Source organism: Equus quagga, chromosome 4 (assembly GCF_021613505.1).
Source record: "Equus quagga isolate Etosha38 chromosome 4, UCLA_HA_Equagga_1.0, whole genome shotgun sequence".
In the NCBI taxonomy this organism is placed as follows: domain Eukaryota; kingdom Metazoa; phylum Chordata; class Mammalia; order Perissodactyla; family Equidae; genus Equus; species Equus quagga.
This window is the reverse complement of record NC_060270.1, coordinates 106,300,923-106,322,631: the sequence shown is the minus strand read 5'-3', so window position 1 is coordinate 106,322,631 and position 21,709 is coordinate 106,300,923. Positions and strand designations below refer to the sequence as shown.

Here is a 21,709-nt window from a genome sequence, read left to right as displayed (position 1 = left end):
TCAGAGTGATCATGATTATTTCAGTCCACGGCTTACTCTAGTTTCTCAGCTCTCCTCCCTCATCAGGTGTTATTTCTAGACCCTGAATCTTCCTGTTTGGGAAAGGAAAGAGCAACAGTTACATGTATTCTAATAGCTTAAGAAAATTGTCTAATGTAACAACAATTCAGGGGCTAGATGGTCATATTTAATACTCAATATAATAGTTATAGCAAAAGAAAATGATGGCTTAGTACACACCACACTGAGATATGGATTACAGATTTTCCTTGGTGAAAGGGCAGGGGCTTTAAAAGTTACGTCTGTCATGCACTGATTCTCTTAGGAGTTGTTGGGATATACCCCACACACGCACACACACACACACGTTGCTCTTACTCTTCTCCCCAAACAAAAAGATAAAGATACAGCATACACATGTAAGAGAAAATGTGTACAGCATACACATGTAAGAGAAAATCAATATTTTTATCTCTTGAGAACATAGGAAAATGTTGATTAATTAAGTCGTATTGGTTCATCTATATTATGTAAATATCAAAGTTCTAGAAGCTGCTCAGATTCTTTGTAGGTGGTGAGTGATTCAAAGTAATTGAGCAGCACCCCCCGTATAGATGGATGAACCAGAGTTCATAGATCATATTTTCTATGATGTTTCCAAAAGATCAGCCCTAACTATCACCTCTAATGATATGACAGTGTTTAAAATAGGGTCGATTTGTTTGAATGCGTTATAAAATAGTAGTGAAAGGCATAGGTTCTTGTTTCAGGCAGATCTGACACATTAGCTGTAGACTCAGCATCATCTGTAAAATCAGAATAATTAACTATCTTTCTCATAGAGCTTTTGGACTAATTAAATGAGATACTGTACATTTAAAACTCACATTGTTATTTGAGCAATTTTGGTATTTTGATCTTTAGCAGTCTAAATTTTGCAGGTAAAAACGAAGCAGCAAATATTGAAGTAGAAGATTTTATCTTCTTTCTTACGAATAATGAAGCTCAGCATGCATAGGAGGACATTAAGTGTTTTTCCCCACTATCATTTTTTGGTACCTTCACTCCCACATCATTTCAAAATTAGACATAATGAAACATATATTTCTGAATAATGAGAATTTATATGTTTACTATCTATCTGACCTCTGTTATCCGCATTTCAGAAAATGGAGAGATTTAATGAAAAAAATAGTGGATCTAGCATAAACAATCTGGGTATAGGTATGAGTGGGGTTTCTTACAATACTAGTCTTGGATATGTAGAAGGTACTCTGAAGGCTATTGGTTAATTGAGATAGATGAGCTTACCTTTTATTTCATTGGTTTAGAAGAAGATACTTGTATTCAATATGTTAAATAGAGTTGGTCTGATTTCCAGAGAAATTGCTGAAAGAATGCCCAGCCCTCGTTCTTTTCTTCTCCTTGGCGATGCATACATGAATATTCAAGAGGTAAAGTTTCTGATGCTACTGAAGCTAGATTTAAAGAAAATATTCTTTGTGATTAGTAGAACATTCTGTTAAATGGAATTTGTTTTTTTAATAATGTTTACTTAATATTAGAAGATCCAGTCATCACTATAAAAAGGATTCAACTATTACAGTAAAAAAGTTTTTTGTTTTTTTTTTTTTTTGCAAACTGGCATCCAGCAATTCAGCTCTATCATTATTTGAAATACACATGATACCAGAAGCAAGTTAAGAGTCTCCTTTAAACAGAAGGATGAAGAGAGCTACTGGCTCTTCTTCAAAGGGAAGCAATCCTCTGACTCTGTATCTGGCTTTTATAATGACTGACAGAAATGAAAAGTTAAGAAGCTGTCTCTTAGTTCTCACATTATTATTTTTGGAGACAAGGGCACAATTAACACAGGTGGAATTATACTAGTTAGTTAGACTAACAGTAGTGACTATCACCTCTCTGAAATTATTAAGATTTCTGGACTTAAATATGTGCTTTGATAATCTTAAGTATCTCAATGAAAAACTTTATAGAAACGTTGCCGTTTAGTGGGATCCAGCTAAGCTGTTTATTTATTGCTTGTTTTTTGTACCTGCCAACATTAGCCTGAAGAAGCCATAGTAGCGTATGAGCAAGCTTTAAATCAGAACCCAAAAGATGGAACTCTGGCAAGCAAAATTGGGAAAGCACTTGTGAAAACTCACAACTATTCAAAGGTGAGTACTTCGTAGTTTGGAATATCTCTATTGGATCAAATTTTTCAAACCCTGCTCTGTGAGAGGTCTTCAGCAAACACTGTTTGTATCTTGATGGTTGTAAACTTCAGACTTGTATTCACAAACTGGAATTTGTGTTAAAGGCTTTCTCAATGTCTCAGATTCTTCATTGCTGCATTTCGCAAAGGCTCTTTGGATCCTAAAGTTTACCTCAGGCTTTATCTTGCACCTAAGTCCTTGCCACCAAATCAGTTACAATCAACTTGCTATTGTTACATCTCTTTCATTATATGACAAAGTAAAATAGGTGTCCTTTCTGTTGAACCAGTTCTGGTAAGCTATGTGCTTTGAACTTTTTTTTTTTCCAGTGAGGATAATGGATTTTCCTTTAGTTGTTATATTATTGCCCTAGTCCTGGTAACTATTAAACATGCATATATATGTATACACATACACATAACAGCTAGCAAAGTATTTGCATTCAGTAAAGTTCACTGGCCTCTGGAATAAAACCGTTAAAAAAAATTTCACCAAGCGTTTTCTGTAGCTACTTCTAAGAAATGTTAGCTGCCTTGTGTGCTGTTTGGTTCTCTAAGAAAAGTGGCGTACTTGACTGGCAGTGCGGCTCGGTGCCTAGGCTTCTCCTAGGTTATTTCCACCTGTATATATGTTTTAAGTCTGTAATGTGTAAAAGCATCTATGCTTGAGTGCCATTCTCATTGCCTTTATTTTTCTTAACCAAAATGGATTTTGTTTAGGCAATCACTTATTATGAAGCCGCTCTGAAAAGTGGACAACAAAATTATCTTTGCTATGACCTGGCCGAGCTTTTATTAAAATTGAAGTGGTATGACAAAGCAGAAAAAGTTCTTCAGCATGCTCTAGCTCATGAACCTGGTATGAAACTCTTTCTGATTTTAAGAAAGTATGCTTGTTATACTTGATCTATTTTATTTTTATATTATATATGTGTATTTATATTTTCAGTGTTTTATGTGTGAGGTTGGTTATTTCATTTATTAGAATATCACTCTACTAAAATAGGATATTTGGAAAATATAATAACAGATTATGAAACAGTCAATTGTGGTATAGGGAAATATTTACTTTCCAAAATGACGGAAGGGAAGTTTTCTTTATTTTTTATTTTTATTTTTTGAGGAAGATTAGCCCTGAGCTAACTACTGCCAGTCCTCCTCTTTTTTGCTGAGAAAGCCTGGCCCTGAGCTAACATCTGTGCCCATCTTCCTCTACTTTGTATGTGGGACGCCTACCACATGATGGCGTGCCAAGTGGTGCCATGTCCGCACCCGGAATCCGAACTGGTGAACCCCGGGCCGCTGAGAAGCGGAATGTGCAAACTTACGTGCTGCACCACCAAGCCGGCCCCAAGGAAGTTTTCTTTAAATTGCAACTTTGTTGTTTAAACAAGAACACATTTTTATAATCTTTACTCAAGTTTTTTTTTTTAATTCACTATAAAAGACTATATATGTACACCTGCAGTTTCTTCTGTGTATTCTACTTGCCTTGTTCTCAAACTACCTCCCTGGAGGTAATCATTTTTGTGTTTTAGTGTATATTTTATATATGTGTAAGTATATAAGTGTAATATGCATTATTTTCCCTTTCAAAATGTATTATTCTTCCCGTTCTGCAATTTTTTTCATATACAATATGTTCCAGATATACTTTGATGTCAGGACTCCAATCATATCATTGTCTCCTCTGGCGTCATAATATTTCATAACTTCATGAATTATTTAACTTTCCCCCAATTATTGGGCATTTAATTTCTTTTCCACTCTTTTGATATTATAAAGCATGTTACAATGAATGTCCTTGTATCTCACTTGTTGGTGTACACTTACTTATATTTCTTAAGAGCTAGATGCTAAGTCAAAGGGTATATGTATTTAAAATTTAATTGGATAGGGGCTGGCCCCGTGGCCGAGTGGTTAAGTTCGCGCACTCCGCTGCAGGCGGCCCAGTGTTTCGTTGGTTCAAGTCCTGGGCGTGGACATGGCACTGCTCATCAAACCACGCCGAGGCAGTGTCCCACATACCACAACTAGAAGGACCCACAACGAAGAATATACAACTATGTACCGGGGGGCTTTGGGGAGAAAAAGGAAAAAAATAAAATCTTAAAAAAGAAAAATTTAATTGGATAGTATCAAACTGCCTTTCTACAAGTTTGTACAAATTTGCTTTTTAAAGTAATAATAAATAATAAATAAAGTAATAAATCTGGTGCTTGCTCGTTGCCAAAATTTACAGAAGTGAATGAAATTTGTGTCCTCTCTCACCCTCTGGAGAAAACCTCATTTAACAACTTGTGTATTATTCTGATCAATCTCCCCACCCCATCTCTCTTTGCCTCTCTTTCACACACAGTTACCTATTGCTGTTTTTCTGCCAAAATGGGATCAGATAGTTCTGCAGTATGCATTTTTCACTTAATAGCTTCTCCCTTTGTTGACAAATATAGCTCTTCTTTGTTTTTTTAGCATAGTATTCTACTGTATGTTGATATCATAATTTATTTGATGAGTCCCCTGCTGATAGACATTTAGATTGAAGAAAAGTTGGAAACAATAGAGACAAAATCATTGTTTATATACCACTGTGTCCTTCCTAGAATTGAATCTTGCTCCGTTGCTCTTTCTTAAGGCTAAAAATGTCCCAGCATTATGTAGTATTAATTATGGGAAAGAAAAACTTTAATTTGCATTTCTTTGATGGCTTGATAAGGTTACGCATCATCTTATGTCTATATAGATCATATTTTCTATTAGGAATTTATTTGTGTCTTTTGTCTTTAATCTTTTACTTATTATTGATGAATTTATTACCTATTCTTCATGTTACAGATATTTTCTCCCAGGCTGTCCTTTCTTTATCAAATTTGTTTGTCATTTCTTTGATCAAATAGAATATTTAGTTATCATATATGATACCTGCCGGTCTTTTTTTTTGACTTCTAAATTTCTTTTCATGCTTAGAAAAAGCTTCCCTTATCCTAACATTTTAAAAATATTTCCTTATATTTTTCTAGAATTTTTGAGAACTTGAATCCATGTACTGGAATCCACATACAATTTTTACTACATAATTTTCCAGATAGCCAATTTTATTTCAGTACTATTTATTGAAGTGCCACCATTATCATATAACAAACCTCTTTATATATATGACTCTGGTTCTGAGAGTCTTTGTTTTGTTGCACTGAGTTATTTTTCTTTTCCTTTGCCAATACCATGTTCACTGTAGCTGTAAAATATGTTTAGATGCGTAATAAGGCAAATAAGCAAAATAAGCAAAAATGATGCTCTAAATTTTCTGATATTTCCAAAGTGGTTTTTTTTTTTAAATTTTTTTTTATTGAGTTATTGATAGGTTACAATCTTGTGAAATTTCAATTGTACATTAATGTTTGTCAGTCATGTTGTAGGTGCACCACTTCACCCTTTGTGCCCACCCCCCACCCCACCTTTCCCCTGGTATCCACTAAACTGTTCTTGGTCCATAGTTTTAAATTCCTCATATGAGTGGAGTCATACACAGATTATCTTTCTCTCGCTGGCTTATTTCACTTAACATAATTCTCTCAAGGTCCATCCATGTTATTGCAAATGGAATGATTTTGTTCTGTTTTGCAGCTGAGTAGTATTCCATTGTATATATATACCACATCTTCTTTATCCATTCGTCTGTTGATGGGCACTTAGGTTGCTTCCACGTCTTGGCTATTGTAAACAGTGCTGCAATAAACATTGGGGTGCACAGGACTTTTGGGATTGCTGACTTCAAGCTCTTTGGATAAATACCCAGTAGTGGGATGGCTGGATCGTATGGTAGTTCTATTTTTAATTTTTGAGGAATCTCCATACTGTTTTCCATATTGGCTGCACCAGTTTGCATTCCCACCAGCAGTGTATGAGGGTTCCTTTTTCTCCGCAACCTCCAACATTTGTTGCTATTAGTTTTAGATATTTTTGTCATTCTAACGGGGGTAAGGTGATATCTTAGTGTAGTTTTGATTTGCATTTCCCTGATGATCAGCGATGATGAGCATCTTTTCATGTGCCTATTGGCCATCAGTATATCTTCTTTGGAGAAATGTCTGTTCATGTCTCCAGCCCATTTTTTGATTGGGTTGTTTGATGTTTTGTGGTTGAGTTGCGAGAGTTCTTTATATATTATGGATATTAAGCCTTTGTCAGATATATGACTTGCAAATATTTTTTCCCAGTTAGTGGGTTGTGTTTTTGTTTCAATCCTGTTTTCATTTGCCTTGAAGAAGCTCTTTAATCTGATGAAGTCCCATTTGTTTATTCTTTCTATTGTTTCCCTTCTCTGAGAAGGCATGGTGTCCGAAAAGATCCTTTTAATACTGATGTCAAAGAGTGTACTGCCTACGTTTTCTTCCAGAAGCCTTATGGTTTCAGGTCTCACCTTTAGGTCTTTAATCCATTTTGAGTTTATTTTGGTGAATGGTGAAAAAGAATGGTCAATTTTCATTCTTTTACATGTGGCTTTCCAGTTTTCCCAGCACCATTTGTTGAAAAGACTTTCTTTTCTCCATTGTATGCCCTCAGCTCCTTTGTCGAAGATTAGCTGTCCATAGATGTGTGGTTTTATTTCTGGGCTTTCAATTCTGTTCCATTGATCTGTGCACCTGTTTTTGTACCCGTACCGTGCTGTTTTGATTACTGTAGCTTTGTAGTATGTTTTGAAGTCAGGGATTGTGATGCCTCCTGTTTTGTTCTGTTCTTCCAAAGTGGTTTTTTATTTAGCTTTGATGAAGTTGGTGCTTAAATTCTCCTAATTTTGAAAGCATTTACTATATAAAGTGTTATTTGTTCCATAAAAAATATTTGCATGGGTCTGTCAGACCTTGCTTGAAACGCTACAGACACCTTTAAATGTGGATATTCATTTTTGAAAATGTTGGAGGAGGAGAGATTCGAGTAGCATGTTTTACCTTTTTTTGGTATAAGTATGTGTGTGTGTATATATATATATAAAGTTTATGTAATATAAATACTTTGATTTAATAAATATTTGCTGAGCACACCCTATGGTATACTTAGATACCTTTGTGTCCATTTCGTTATATATTATTTCATTAATGCTCACATTAGTTTTTGAGGTATGTATAATTGTCCCCACTTTATTTATTTACTTTTTTTGAGGAAGATTAGCCCTGAGCTAACTGCTGCCAATCCTCCTCTTTTTGCTGAGGAAGACTGGCCCTGAGCTAACATCCATGCCCATCTTCCTCTACTTTATATGTGGACGCCTGCCACAGCAAGGATTTGCCAAGCGGTGCCATGTCCGCACTTGGGATCCAAACCGGCGAAACACGGGCCCCCAGGCCGCCGAAGCAGAACGTGCGCACTTAACCGCTGGGCCACCAGGCTGGCCCCGTCCCAATTTTAAAAGTAGCAATCTAAAACTGTTTTCTTGACCTATTCAGGTGCATCTAGTTGGTAAATAGTAGCAGCTGGGTTCTAATAATCATCTTAAACTTAACATAACATCACTTACTATAATATAACCATCTAAAACTGAACTTCTGATCTGCCTCCCATTATTTTTTCCGCATGCAACCTTTTTCATCTCAGTAACAACTTCCTCCCTCATTGTAGGTGCTAAGAGCTCAAATCCTTGCCTTCACCCTTGCCCTTACCCTTAGGAAATCCTCTTGATTCTACCTTCCAAGCATGTTCATAGTCCTATCATGTCTCACTCTTTCTAATACTTGTCTGCCCTTGTCCAAGCTGCCATCGTATCTTAAGTGAACTATGGCAGTGGCCTCCCAGCTGGTCTTTCTGTTGCTACCCTCAGCTCCACACCCCTGCCCCTGCCTTTCTCAACGCAGCAGCAGCATCGAGCCTTTTACACAGTGTAAACCAGATTATGTTGCCCCAGCGCACCGTTGCCTCCCCTTTCCCTCAGAGTTAAGCCAAAGTCTTCACAGTGGCTTATGTGGTGGTTCACATGTGTGCGCCTGCTCCCCTGACCTCTCCTGCCCTCCTCTCAGCACTGTTACAGCCTCCTTGTTGTTCCTTGTGCTACCTTAGAGCTTCTCTTACCTGTAAAATGACAATAACAAAACCTGCCTCTTGGGTGGAGATTTTAAAGAAACAGTATATATGTAAACCACTTTGAACAGAGTATGGCACATGTGGAATGGACCATGCTCTCAATAAATGGTGGAAGAAACATGTTTTTGTTAATTATCTAGGGTTCTTTTATTACTCTTAAATTACAAAATAGTAATACCAAATACTTATAGCACTTACCATGTACCAGGCTTTATTTTAATTGTTTTGCATATGTTAACTTATTTAATGTCACTAATTTTATAATTTTACGAGTCTTTGAGATAGACACTATTATTTCCCCTATTTTACAGATGAAAGGGAGGCACGGAATGGTTAAGTACCATGTTCAAGGTTAAATAGCTAGTAAGTGATGAAGCCTAGGTTTGAAACCAGACCGGTTGGCGTCAAAGTCAGTGCTCTTAATGATTATTTATTTTATTTATTTATTTTTTAAAGATTGGCACCTGAGCTAACAACTGTTGCCAATCTTGTTTTTTTTTTCTGCTTTATCTCCCCAAACCCCCCCGTACACAGTTGTATATCTTAGTTGCAGGTCCTTCTAGTTGTGGGACATGGGACGCCGCCTCAACGTGGCCTGACGAGCGGTGCCATGTCCTCCCCCAGGATCCGAACGCTCGGCCGCCGCAGCGGAGCGTGCGAACTTAACCACTCGGCCATGGAGCCGCCCCTGATTATTTATTTATATATACTATACTTTATTACTTATCAGTTATCTCTTATTTTAAAAATGCCACTTGTCTTCTTAATTGCATGTAGCAACCACTCTATCTTGTCTTTTAATGACTTCAATAAACAAATTTTTGTACACTTAAGAATCAAATTGAAATTCTTATTAGTGTTGTTACATTGTTATCTCTTAGTATAAATCTAACGAAAAAAACTCCAGTTATTATCCAGTTCTGTAACTTTTCTTCCAGCCCGTTTTTATCCTAAATTTGGCCATTCTTCACTTAACTGACTAAAAATTTTTTAGCTTTATTCACTATTTTTCAAAATCATTCTTCCTACAGACCAGTCTTAAAACTTGTAGAAAAATGTAAACATTTATTTAAAATGAGTATTTTCTCCCCAATGTACTCTATTCTTTCATAGTAAATGAACTGTCAGCTCTCATGGAAGATGGACGTTCTCAAGTTCTGTTAGCAAAAGTTTACAGTAAAGTGGACAGAACTAGCGATGCGGTCACTTCCTTACAACAGGTAAACGCGTTTGTCTGTCACTGTGGTTGTGGGGGGAGATGAGCGCATGGGGGATCTGCTGCATGTAGGAGGAAGACAATCTCTTTTGGCCCAACTGTCACAGAAAATAAGTCAAAATAGAAATAATGATTGAATGCTGAGGGATCGTACTGCTTATAAGTATATTATTGGTAATTATAACAACAGAGAAGTTTGGTATTTTTAATTCTCTTTTACAGCTGAGGAAGCTTAGTGTAATAACTTACGTGAAGTCACATGACTGGTGTCACAGGCAGGATTTGAACTCACTTCTTTCTTCCATTTATTTGTATATCTTCTTTAATTTCTCTAGTATTTTGTGGTTTTCAATGTGGAGGTTTTCCACACATTTCCTTGGATGTATTCCTAAGTAGCTGATGTTTTTTGATAATTTTTCAATTTCTAGTTTGCTAACAATTTTTTTTATAAATGGCTTACATTGTATTTAATGCACTCTCTGCATCAACATGATCATGTGACTTTTCTCCTATTTTTTCTCCTATTTTTTCCCCTGTTTATGTGGTATATTAAATTGATTGATTTTAAAATGTTACATAATGCTTATATTCTGGAAATAAATGTCACTTTGCTGTGATTTTTTTAAAAGATGATGCTGGAATTTAAAGAAATTTGCTAATATTTTGTTCCAGATTTGTGCATATATGTTTGTGAAAGAGATTGGTCTCCAAGACTCATGTTATTTCTTTAATGTTTGGAACAATTCAATATTAAAATTTATTAGATTTGTATTAATGGATTCAACATCTTTGATTTCAAACTGATAATTTTTAAATTTCTTCTTATGTGAGTTTAGATGGGTAGATTTTTAAAGTGATTTGTTCATTTCATTGTCAAATTTATTGACATAAATTTGTTCATTATATCCTCTTATCTTTTGAATGTCTGCAAGTACTATAAAAGTGTCTTCTTTTATAGTCCTGACATTAGTAATTTTATTTGCCTTCTATTATTAATAACCAATTATGCTAGGGGTTCATTATTTCAGTATTTTCAAAGAAGCAACTTTTGCCTTTTCTGACTTCATTATATGTTTGCTTTTTACCTCATTAGTTAGTTTCTTCTACTTTCTTTGGATTTGGTTTGCTGATCTTTTTCTAGCTTATTGAAATAGTGTGTTAGGTAATAGATTTTTAGCCTTTGTTCTTTTCTTATTCATTTAAGGTGATAAATTTCTCCCTGCGCCCTGCTTTAGCTGCATCCCACAAGTTTTTTTAATTCAGTTCAAAATATCTCGTCATTTCCAGTTTGATCACTTTTTGACCCATGGGTTATTTAAAATGTAGTGTTCAATTTCTAAGCAGTTCCAATTTTCTTATCTTTTTGACATGATTTTTGGTTTAATTCCACTGTAGTCAAAGACACACTTTGAATGATTCAGTCCTTCAAAATTTGTTAAAGCTTGCTTTATGTCCTACATTATAATCAATTTTGCTAAAGGTTCCCATGTAGATTTGAAATAATGTGTTTCTGGCATTACTGAGTGCTTAGTTCAACATATGTCAATTAGGGCAAGTTTGTTAATTGATTTGCCCTACATCTTCTCTGACTTTGAAGTAGAACATAAAGCACCTCACTACTAATCCTATATGCTTTCCAGAATATCATACTAATTGCCACATTTTGACCTGATTTTCATGTACCCAGCATTCTGCAGATAATTTATCAAATGTTACGGTCTTGAGCTTTAGCTAACAGGGATTAATACATACATACATACATACATACATACATACATACATATAAAAATGACTTCTGTTTTAGCAGCAATGTCCAGTAATTTTTTTTGTTCTAATTGTGAATGAATTGAGCTTGGACTACCAGATTTCCCTGATACCCATCTAAGGTTACAATTTCATTAAAATATGGAATTTTCAACAATGTTAATATCTTATCCTTAATTGTTCGTCTGTTTTATCTTTGTTTTCTGAATCACATGATAGAGAATTGCATCTACCCTAGGTTAGCTACCCTTAGTTGCAAGGAAAGTGTATTTTGGTAAATTTAGACTTTTAAAACATTTAGAAGTGAATTTGGCTTATTTCACCCCTTTATGAATAGCATTAGTCCTAGCCCCCTGGTTGCATGAGTTCCTATGTTATATGAGCAGACACATTGAGCAACGCTAAAAAAAAAGAACAGTGTACCATGGCTTGTCAATGCCAACAAACCAAAATCTAGTTTTAAATTTGTATGGTATAGCACAGGGATTATTCATCTTTAATAACATTTGAAGAGCCATAAAATTCTTCCTAACTGTAACATTCTAGGCATTCTAATCTCCAAAAAGACAATTCTCAAGGTACAGTTCAAACAGAAACTTGTAAGTGTAATCAAAGTTTTTGATATTTTAAATTCATTTATTCAGTAACCATTTATTGAGGTTAATTCTCCATATTATGGAATTTAGGAGTTCCATCATAGTATTTTTGCATTGTTGCTAAACATTTTAGGCAGTAGCAAAATTGGTAAATTTTAGGGAAATCCAAAGTTTTATTAATTTTATTTAAAAAATTTCATATTTCTGGAATAATTCCACATTTCTTCATCCCTCTCTGTCATCTCTTAGCACTATCCATCATTATCTTTTGTCCAGACTCCTCTGGTAGCCTCCTAATTTATCCTCATCCTCTTCCAATCTTGTTTCCTTCCAGTCAGTTCTCCACAACACCAGGGTAACCATTCTAAAAGGTGGACCTATCCCATCACTCCATTGCTTATGGACATGTATCAACATCTTCTCGTTGCTTCTAGAATTAAACATAAGTTATTTAACAGACTTACCTATTGTAAACTCTATCTTTCCAACCATTTTTCCTTCCAATTCTTTGATCAAGCAGTAGTATCCCTTGCCTTCTTCCCTTCACATGTAATTCCTAATGCCTGTATCCCATCCTCTCTCTCTTCCTTCTTCCAGACTCACAAGGGTGTAAATACCAGTCATTCTTCAGATCTTGCCTGAGCTCCAAGACTGGGTTATGTCTCCTATTGTGTATTACCATGGCGACCGACATTTCCCGGTTATAAAACTCCTGATAATTTGCTGTAATTATTTTTATTGTCTACCTCCCTGCTAAAATTAAAATTTCCATGAGTGTAGGCATGGTACCCTAGCAAATGCTTGCCTCATCACAGGTCATTTTAGTTTTCTATGCTGTGTAACAAATTACGACAAATTTAGTCGATGAAAACAATACATACGTTTATTTTCTCACAGTTTGTGTGGTCAGGAGTCTGGGCATGATTTAGCTGGGTCCTCTATGAGGTGTCAGGACAGTCAAGGTGTGGCCAGGGCTGGGGTCTCAGCTGGGGTCTTGTCTGGGGGAGGGTCTGCTTCCAAGCTTACATAGATAGTTAGCAGAATTCATTTCCTCAAGGCTGGAAGACTTAGGGCTCCAGCTCTTGTTTGCTGTTGGCTGGATGCCACCCTCACATCCTACAGGTTCCTCAGCTCCTTGCCTCCTGGGCCAACAATCTGGCCACTTAGTTCTTCAAAACCATCAAGAGTATGTCCGCTAGCAAAACAGTCTTGTATAATGTAATCATGGGAGTGACATCCATCATATTTGCACTATTCTATTGGTTACAAGCAAGTTACAGGTTTCTCTACACACAAGGAGAGGTGGTTATACAAGAGAGTGAACTCCAAGAGGTGAGGATCAAGGGAGCTACCTTAAAATCTGTCCACTGCAGTAGTGCTCAGAATTTTTGTTGAATGACTGAAAGGAAATCATAAGTTATTTTAACTGTTTAATTGCAGGTACAATTACAGGAAAAAAACACTGTTTAGTATATTAACTCTTTTAATAATAAAAATAAAATATAAATAAATCAGAAGTAAACTATATGTCATAAAACACTAACAATTTTATGACTATAACTTACGTAATTTTAATGATTATGTTCATATTATATTTGTTTTTTATTCTTTCACTTAACATTCATTTGTATAGATTTTTACAGTGTATCCGTATAGCTCCATCTTTATCGTTTAAAAATGTCATATTCTGATTTTATTGTTATATTTTATTTTGAGGTGATCTTTAGTAAGATGTGTATAATAAGGCTATTGAAATAGAAAGGGAAAAATTAAGAAGTCTATGAAATAAGATGTTTATATCTATACTTTCTTCAACCCAAGGGTTTGAGGGAATTTATAAGAATACATATTATAAATTAGGAAGGGAGAAGGAAAAGTAAATGCGTTGACAATCAAGGTTGATATAGTTATTGTAACAGATAATTAAATTTAGCTCTGATCTTTCTGGAAACCAAGGAAAAAACATAGGGAATTTTATCAATTCTTCAAGAAAATTTTATTCTGTATGAAAATGTTTCTTAATGATCATTGTATATACTTAGAGAAATTGAGTATTCTTTCATGAAATGTCTTTAATAGAAAAATTCAAGAAACTTTGCTCAGAAAAATCTCCCCTGATTATTTTTTAAGAAAATGGCAAAGCATCGCATGAAAATCTAACTCATAAATGTGTTTCTTTAGGAAGCTACGCTAAGAAGGTGCACATATTTGACTTGTGGAGATTTAGTTGTTGCAGAGATAAAACTCAGACTATCTAGAGGGTGAATTGCTTATCCTTTAGACCTAGGGTGACCATATAATTTATCATTCAAGCCAGAATACTTTTGAGAGGGAAAGAAGACAGCAGTGATAATTTAGCTGGTGCTTGCTTTGGCAGCACATATGCTAAAATAATTAAGCTGGCTCGACAGGGATAAAAGGGTACAGTCTCAGCTGGATGGAGAGGTACAATCACCCTATTTAGACCAACTGAGAGTGTGTGTGCACAAATCATGCACACAGATATATGCATATATATAAAACCAAATGCACAAGTATATATATACCTGTATGCTTATTTAAACACATTCATATAACCAAAATTTAAATATGCACATTTTAAGACATCAAATACACAAAGCTATGCATACCTCTATAGTTATATAAATACAACATTAACATAACCAGAATTAAAATTTCATGAAACAGTATTAACCTTTACCACATGCTATGTGCACTAATATTTTCTAATCTGTTCTCCTTCATTTCCAAAAGAATGTTTATTACAGTGTCCTAAGATAATAATATGACCTGTGGTTTCAAAAACACTCAACTTTAAACCCTCTTAATCAGACACCAATTGTCAACCAACGTTTTGACACAAGTCCCCAGAAGGGCTCCCTGTGTGTAGCATAATGTGTGGCAGATGGAGGGCATCTACTGTTTGTTAAATGAATGCATGAATGCATTAGTGAATGATTATCTCTAGCTCAAAGTTAAATTTTATTGTGAAAGCCTAAAGCATGGGAGTTCTCTGTCACTTATTAAAGGAAGGTCTCATTGTTTCAGAAACCAGATGTGTGGATTGAAAGGCTGAATTCTCTCAATTTAGCAACCTTTTGTACATTCTTACCCTGAGGAAGGCCCTTGCCTCTTTTTGGGGTGTCTCTGCACAGCGTAGGACCATATATATAGACTGTTAGTTGATTAGCTATTTCCCTATCATTAGACATTTGGGTTGCTTCCAGATTTTTTGTTTTTGTTTTGTTGTTTCTTTGTTTGTTTTTATAACAAATAACAGAGATTGTTTTTTTCTTTATAACAAATAACATGTTTCCTTTTTGCCTTCTAAGTCATGTCCTTAATACTTTAGCAAGAGTGTAAGTTAAGTTCAACAGCCTGGTTATTTTTATTGAGTTAGCATGTTTTGCTGGGGTGCTCCCAGAAATACAGGGCTAATTTATATGCCATCAACAATTTGTGGATGTACTTACTGCCTGAAATGTGCCAATGTTTGATTTAATAATTTTTAGATAGCACTTTAATAAACATTTTTAAAGTTTCATTTGTTTAATTACAGCATCTAGACATCTTTTCCAAATATTGTTTCATGGTTGCATTTCCTCCTTAGTGAGCTTCCTGTGCATATCCTTATAACAGTGGGCAAGGACTCAGTGATTTTATAGTACTCCAGTTGGAAACCTATGTGCACGCTGACTCATTTGCAAACAAGTGCATGTTTAAGACCTCAGTTAAGACATTTTCTTTGGATCAGGCTTTGTTAGATCAAGGGCCAATAATGCTTAAATAAATCTTCTGTAAAATTATGCTCTATGTGCTTTATTGAGAATGGTTTAATTTCTTTTCTATTTCTTTTTTTAATTCCTTTTTATCCTTATTTTTTTCTAGGCTCGAGAATTACAAGCTCGGGTACTAAAACGTGTTCAGATGGAACAGCCAGACGCAGTTCCTGCTCAGAAACATTTAGCAGCTGAAATTTGTGCAGAGATTGCAAAACATTCTGTTGCTCAGCGAGACTATGAAAAAGCAATTAAGTTTTATAGAGAGGCTCTTGTTCATTCTGAAACAGATAATAAGGTCAGTACCTTTATGAAATTTTAAGCACCTTTTTATTCCGGATGTCATCTAATGTACCCAAATGCAAAATTCTTACCAGCTTATTTATAAAGAAGATTTGGAAAGAAATGTAACAAAAATGTAAGTTAAAAAATTAATATTGTTTGTAGAAATCCTTCAAAATACTTACCTGATACCTTAAAATGATAATGGTGGAGTCTAAAAATTATTCTGGAATGAGTAATATAAAGTAAAACTATAAGCTCTTTGTTTTTAATAGTCATCAGAGGTAGGGCAAAAATAACCTTTGTTAAGGCATAACCAAACAGGTACTTTGTTCAGTGGGACTAAAGGAGCTGGAATTCTACTTTTAAATCTGAAGCATTCTTTAGAGATTATCTGCTTCGAGCATCTTATTTTACAAATGAGAGAACAGTTTTAGAGAGGCATAGGGACTTGGCCCCATCAGGGAGAAGCTCAGACTAGAATCTGAGCTCCTGATTTAAGACCACTGTTCTTTTCATAGTGCTTTGTGTCTCTCTGTTTTTCAAGTGAGTTACCATCAGTTTTTTCATTTTTTTGCAAGGTAAGAGAAAATGAGATGAGCATGCCTATAGTTTTCCTGCCTGTCATGCTTGGCAACTAAAGTTAGTCAGCTGAAAGTTTAATCTGTGTTCAGACATTCTGCTCATCACTTTTTATTCCAAACAGTTTCTCCCCAGTCTTGCCCCTTTTTCTCTATAGATCATGTTGGAGCTGGCACGATTGTACCTGGCACAGGATGACCCTGACGCCTGCCTGCGGCATTGTGCTCTGCTTCTCCAGAGTGACCAGGACAACGAAGCTGCCACCATGGTTAGTCCAAGAGACTTCAGTGCTGTGGAGGCACTTGTGTTTTATGTTCCATCTGGAAGTTTCAAATTTTACCTGATAAAACTAATGCTAGATGAGAGGCCTGGCTCATGCAGCTTTTGGAGGAAACAACATTTTTAACATTATTATACATTTTACCAATAAAGACCAAGACTTTTTTCATTTTATAAGAATGATAAACCTAGGTCAGGCCTATACTTGCCTTTTTGGGCCTAGTTAAGTTTTCTTTATGCCTAAGAGGATGCTTGGTCAGGCAGAGTTCTGTCGTCAAGCTATAATCTGCTAAAGACTAACTTTTAAGCGCTTGCTCAAATGTGCTGGACTAATTTAAAAGCTTTAGTGGGACTTTTGGAGTTACAGAAAAAAAGCTTCATGTATTATTCTAAGATGGTGTGTTTTAAGTAGAATTTTGTTTTTCTTTCTCATTTTTCCCTGGGTTGAGGTATTTGTTAGCGTTCCAAACAAGCTACACAGATGACAGTTTGTAAGGTTCATTCAAAGTTACTATAAGTAAAAAGGAATATAAGAAGTCTCCCTTTTAAAACACATTATAAGAAACTCCCAGTATGTCTTGCTTGTTTTAATCCTTTGAAATATTTAGGATTTGAATGTTTTGTTTTTTTTAAATCTTCTCGTTATAATTTTAGCGAAGTCTAGTGAGGCATCTTTTCTATGATAGCACATGGAGTGTGCAGTTCCCTTCAAGGTTCTGTTTTTAAAATAACCACTTGAAACATATTTTCTGCTAAAAATATAGTTTTGCAAACAGAGTGATCTGTTTCACATCCTTGATTATCTTTTATTACGTCCATCTCAGTGCTAATCTGTTGAAGGTGTACTTGAATTTTAAATAGCTCCTTTTTATAAACTTTGCCCTCCTCATGTTTTTCATGTGTGTTTTCATAGTGCTAAATCTTGAATATTTGGCAATATTTTTAGAACCAACTTTTACCTTTATAGATGATGGCAGATCTCATGTTCAGAAAACAGGACTATGAACAAGCAGTGTTTCATTTACAACAACTTTTAGAACGCAAACCAGGTAAATATCCACTGATTATATTTTTTCTAATGCAATCGACTCTCTTTGTCCTCTTCTTGGCTGTTATGCTCCTTGGAAAAACCCCCATCCTGGTTGAATCCAACTCTCTGCTCATCCACACCTGCCCTTGAGCAGCTGAAATGGTTGTAAGGAAAATGCAACACCGTTGACTGGTCTCACTTTAAATTGTGACCACAGACCCCAAATGAGTCCTCAGGTGCCACCTGGCAATCCTACTGTATTTCTCTAATGAATTCACTCACTTCACCTATCTTTTACACTTTCTCTTTTCTCCTCAAACCTCCAACACCCTTTCTCTCTTCCTTGTCCTCATCTAAAACCTTGCCTCCTACTTTACTGAGAAGATATGAGCAACTGAATGGGAACATCTCCATCCTCCTGTCACCGAGTCAGCCCGCTCCCCAGCCATTGTCCTCCCCAGGTCTGCGATCCCATCTGCAGCCAGCTTCTCCCTGTGGGCGTGGCCCCCCCTCCCCCCCGCCCCCGAAGGGCTTTACTTCTGCAGGTCTCTCTCTTCTGCACCGTCATTTTTTTCCCAGTCAGCACACAAACATACTGTAACATCTCCTCACTTTGAAGACGTCAGTAAATAAAAGTCTATTCTTGCCTCTCCAGTTGCTCTTCCCTTCCAATTACTGCTCCCTTCCTCCATTTTCCTTTGCAGCAGATTTCCTCTAAAGAATTTCAGTATGTGCTGTCTTCACTTTGTCTCCTTCACTCCTGCGCTCTAGAGAAGCTGCTTCTGCAGGGTGGCCAGTGACCTCCAGGCTGCCAGCTCCAGTGTTTAATTCTCAGTTCTCTGCCTGCTTGGCTTGTTGTATTTAGCATACCTTGTCCCCCTTCCATCATGAAAGACTTTCTTTACTTGTCTTCTGGGATGCTAGGGTTACCTGGTTGTTCTTCTCCCAGCTGTCCACTCTGTTTCACTCTCCTTTGTTAGAGCTCTCTTCTCTTTATGACCTTTAAATATCAGAATGTTCTAGATCTCAGTTTTTTAATCTTTTCTCTTTTTATACGTTCACCCCCCCAGGTGACTTCATCCGTGCCCATGGCTTTATATCACATGTATATGCTGATGTCTCCCAAACGTTATATTTCCCAAATGTATGTCTCCAGTCTTGACTCCTATACACCACTGCCTGTTTGCATTCCCACTCAACTGTCTAGGAGGATCTCCAGCTTCGTGTGTCCAAAATAGAACACTTGATCTTTGCCTTCGCTCCAAATATGTTACTTCTCTGTTTCTCATCTCAGTAAATGGCATCACCATTTACCCATTTACTCAGGCCCCAAACCTTACAGTTGCCCGTATTTCATCTTTTTGTCATTACAACGTATCCAGTCTATCAGGAAATCTCTGTTTTACCTTCAAAATATATCTGGAATCCCGTCACTTTTTACCACCTCTCCTGCTACCGCTCTGGTCTCAGCCAGCATCATCTCTCACATAGATTATTGCAGCATTCTCTTAACTTCTCCCTGTTTCTATTCCTTGCCTCCAAGTGGTTTAGAAATGTTTTCAGCTGAAAGTAGCAGAGACGCCTCCAAAATTCTAGTGGCCTAAATATGCCTTTTGTTTTTCTCCTACATAAAAGAAATTTAAAAGTAGATTATGCAGGAAGTGACAGAGAGGTTCCACAGTATCATCAGGAAACCTGAGTCCATCTGTCTTCTTCTTCTATCATCATTAGCCTAACTGCCATCCTCAGTATCACCTCAGGGTCCAGATGACACTGCAGCCCTAGGCACTGATGTTCCAGGGCCTCAATGGGGAAGATCGGGGTGGAGGTGGGCTAAAGGGTATAGCTCCCCAGCAAATCATCTTTTCTTTCTTTAAAAAAACCCTTTCTAGAAGCACTTCCATGGCTGCAAAAGAGGGTGGGAAGTGTCATCTTTTAGCTGAACCTGTACAGTGCCGCTTAGAATAAAGTAAGAATTCTGATAGTGCAGAAGAAAACGATAGTAGATATTAGATACACAATAGCTCAAGCACGTTAGTGCCTTGTGGCTTTTAAAGTGCTGTTTCCTCTTCTGGAATATAGTCCTCGAAAACATTCATGTGGCAGCTACTTCATCCCATTCAGGACTTTGCTCCAGTGTTGCCTCTTCCTGGAGGTGCCCTTCCCCAGCCATCCTATATAAATAGCACCTGTTATTGCTCTCCATGCTTTTTCATTTTTTTTTTATTGTCCTTCTAAAACAAAACAAAAGAAAAATCATAAATAATAGAACGTAAGCATCAAGTGGCTAAGACCTCTGTCTCCATTGCTTTGTTTCCAGGATTTAGAATAGTATCTGGCTGAGTTGATGCTCCATAAATATTGGATGGAAAGAAGAGTGGGAAGAGAAAAGGAAGAAAGGGAGGTAGAGAGAGAAGGTGGTGAGGGAAAGAGAAAAGAAGAAGGGAATGTGGAAACACTAACGTGTGTTACTAATATGTGTCACTAAAAAGAGTTTGAAATCTCAGAGGAAGTCCTAGAGCTGTCATTCAATGCCTCTGAACCCTAATGCCTTCCTCTTAGGATGGTGCCACTGGCAGTCAGGCTGCCTGGTTAGGGCAGCGTGGACACAGATGGCTGTACTTCAAGTAGGGCAACTCCAAGTAGCAGCCATACTCTACATGTTGTATTTACTAATGCTTTTAATTTAAAAAAAGCTTGAATTTAGAGGACAACACTTTCTATGTAGAAATAAAGTATCCCTAATTACCGCAAAGATTGAAAGGAAAAAATCCTGTTTTTTTGATAATGTCAACATTTTAATTTCTTTTTATTTTTATTCTCTTTTTAAATTTTCTCCCACCTTTGGACTACCTCAAACCACATTGTTGGTTCTGTACCCTGTCAGTTCCAGCTTATACTCAGATGTTATTTAAAAGAGTGCTATTAATACTTTAACATTTTACCTCCTCTGCTCACTCTGAGTCCAAAAGACAGGCCCATCCCTGACCTCAGTGGCTCGAACCTTATTCTTACTTTCTTCAGGCCTAAGTCGTTTTTTTCCTGCCATTTCTGCCTTAGGTTCTAGACTCTGTTTTGTCCCTTTCTCCTCTGAACTCCCGTTTAAGGTGATACACGTAATATTTTCATCCTGTCTATCTCCAGCTGTTCCCATGTTGTAGCATTTCTCTCTGAGTGAATGATCCAACCTGATTTCCTTTAAAAGAAAACACCAAAAAACTCTTCCCTGGTGAATAATTTTAAGCTATTGATGGTAGTATTGCCCTCTCACATAAAATTCAAAGAAGCTGTCATCTATCATGTGAATTTTGTCTCACCCAGGTTACTTGGCACCAGCATTTTTCCCAAATAGATAATAATAAAATTGGCTTAGTAGACTGGCTACTTTGGGCTGTCTTTTTATAAACAAATATAAAATTAATAATTTATAAATTCAGTATACGGACCTTATACTCCAGAAATACCAGATGGCATAGAACCACACCTCCAAGCCTTTGCATGGGTTTTTTTCTTTTTGCCTATAATGTGCTTTGCCTTCCTTATCCTGCCTCTCTGTCTTTCCCAACATGTAATCCAAAATATACTCCCCTCCACCAAAAACGAAAACCTGCCCCCACTGCTACCAGCTGCATCATAAGATGCCTGACATGAAGCTGAGCAGGGTGACCGTCTGCCTTGATTTGCCTGAGACCAAAGGATCTCCTGGCATGCAGAACTTTCAACGCTGAATGCAAGAAAGTCTCAGCAAACTGGGATGAGTTGGTCACCCTAATTAAGGGTCCCTTCACCCATTCCTCTTTATCACTAAGTATTTTACTGAAAATATTTATACGTGTATTTGTCTTCTCTGTTAGACTCCTCAAGTTTGCAGGAATCACATCACATTCA

General features: G+C 36.5%; 1 protein-coding gene across 3 annotated transcripts in view; it reads left to right on the top strand.

Moving 5' to 3' along the window:
* The window catches only part of TTC21B (tetratricopeptide repeat domain 21B), an 81,630-nt gene that overhangs the window by 39,402 nt on the left and 20,519 nt on the right, over nucleotides 1-21,709 (top strand). For all 3 annotated transcript variants that reach the window (XM_046659077.1, XM_046659078.1, XM_046659079.1), the window contains 7 exons: nucleotides 1,382-1,454; nucleotides 2,070-2,180; nucleotides 2,939-3,077; nucleotides 9,407-9,513; nucleotides 15,758-15,946; nucleotides 16,670-16,780; nucleotides 17,759-17,840. In XM_046659077.1, the coding sequence (XP_046515033.1) occupies nucleotides 1,382-1,454; nucleotides 2,070-2,180; nucleotides 2,939-3,077; nucleotides 9,407-9,513; nucleotides 15,758-15,946; nucleotides 16,670-16,780; nucleotides 17,759-17,840 (812 nt within the window). The remainder of the gene's footprint in view (nucleotides 1-1,381; nucleotides 1,455-2,069; nucleotides 2,181-2,938; nucleotides 3,078-9,406; nucleotides 9,514-15,757; nucleotides 15,947-16,669; nucleotides 16,781-17,758; nucleotides 17,841-21,709) is intronic.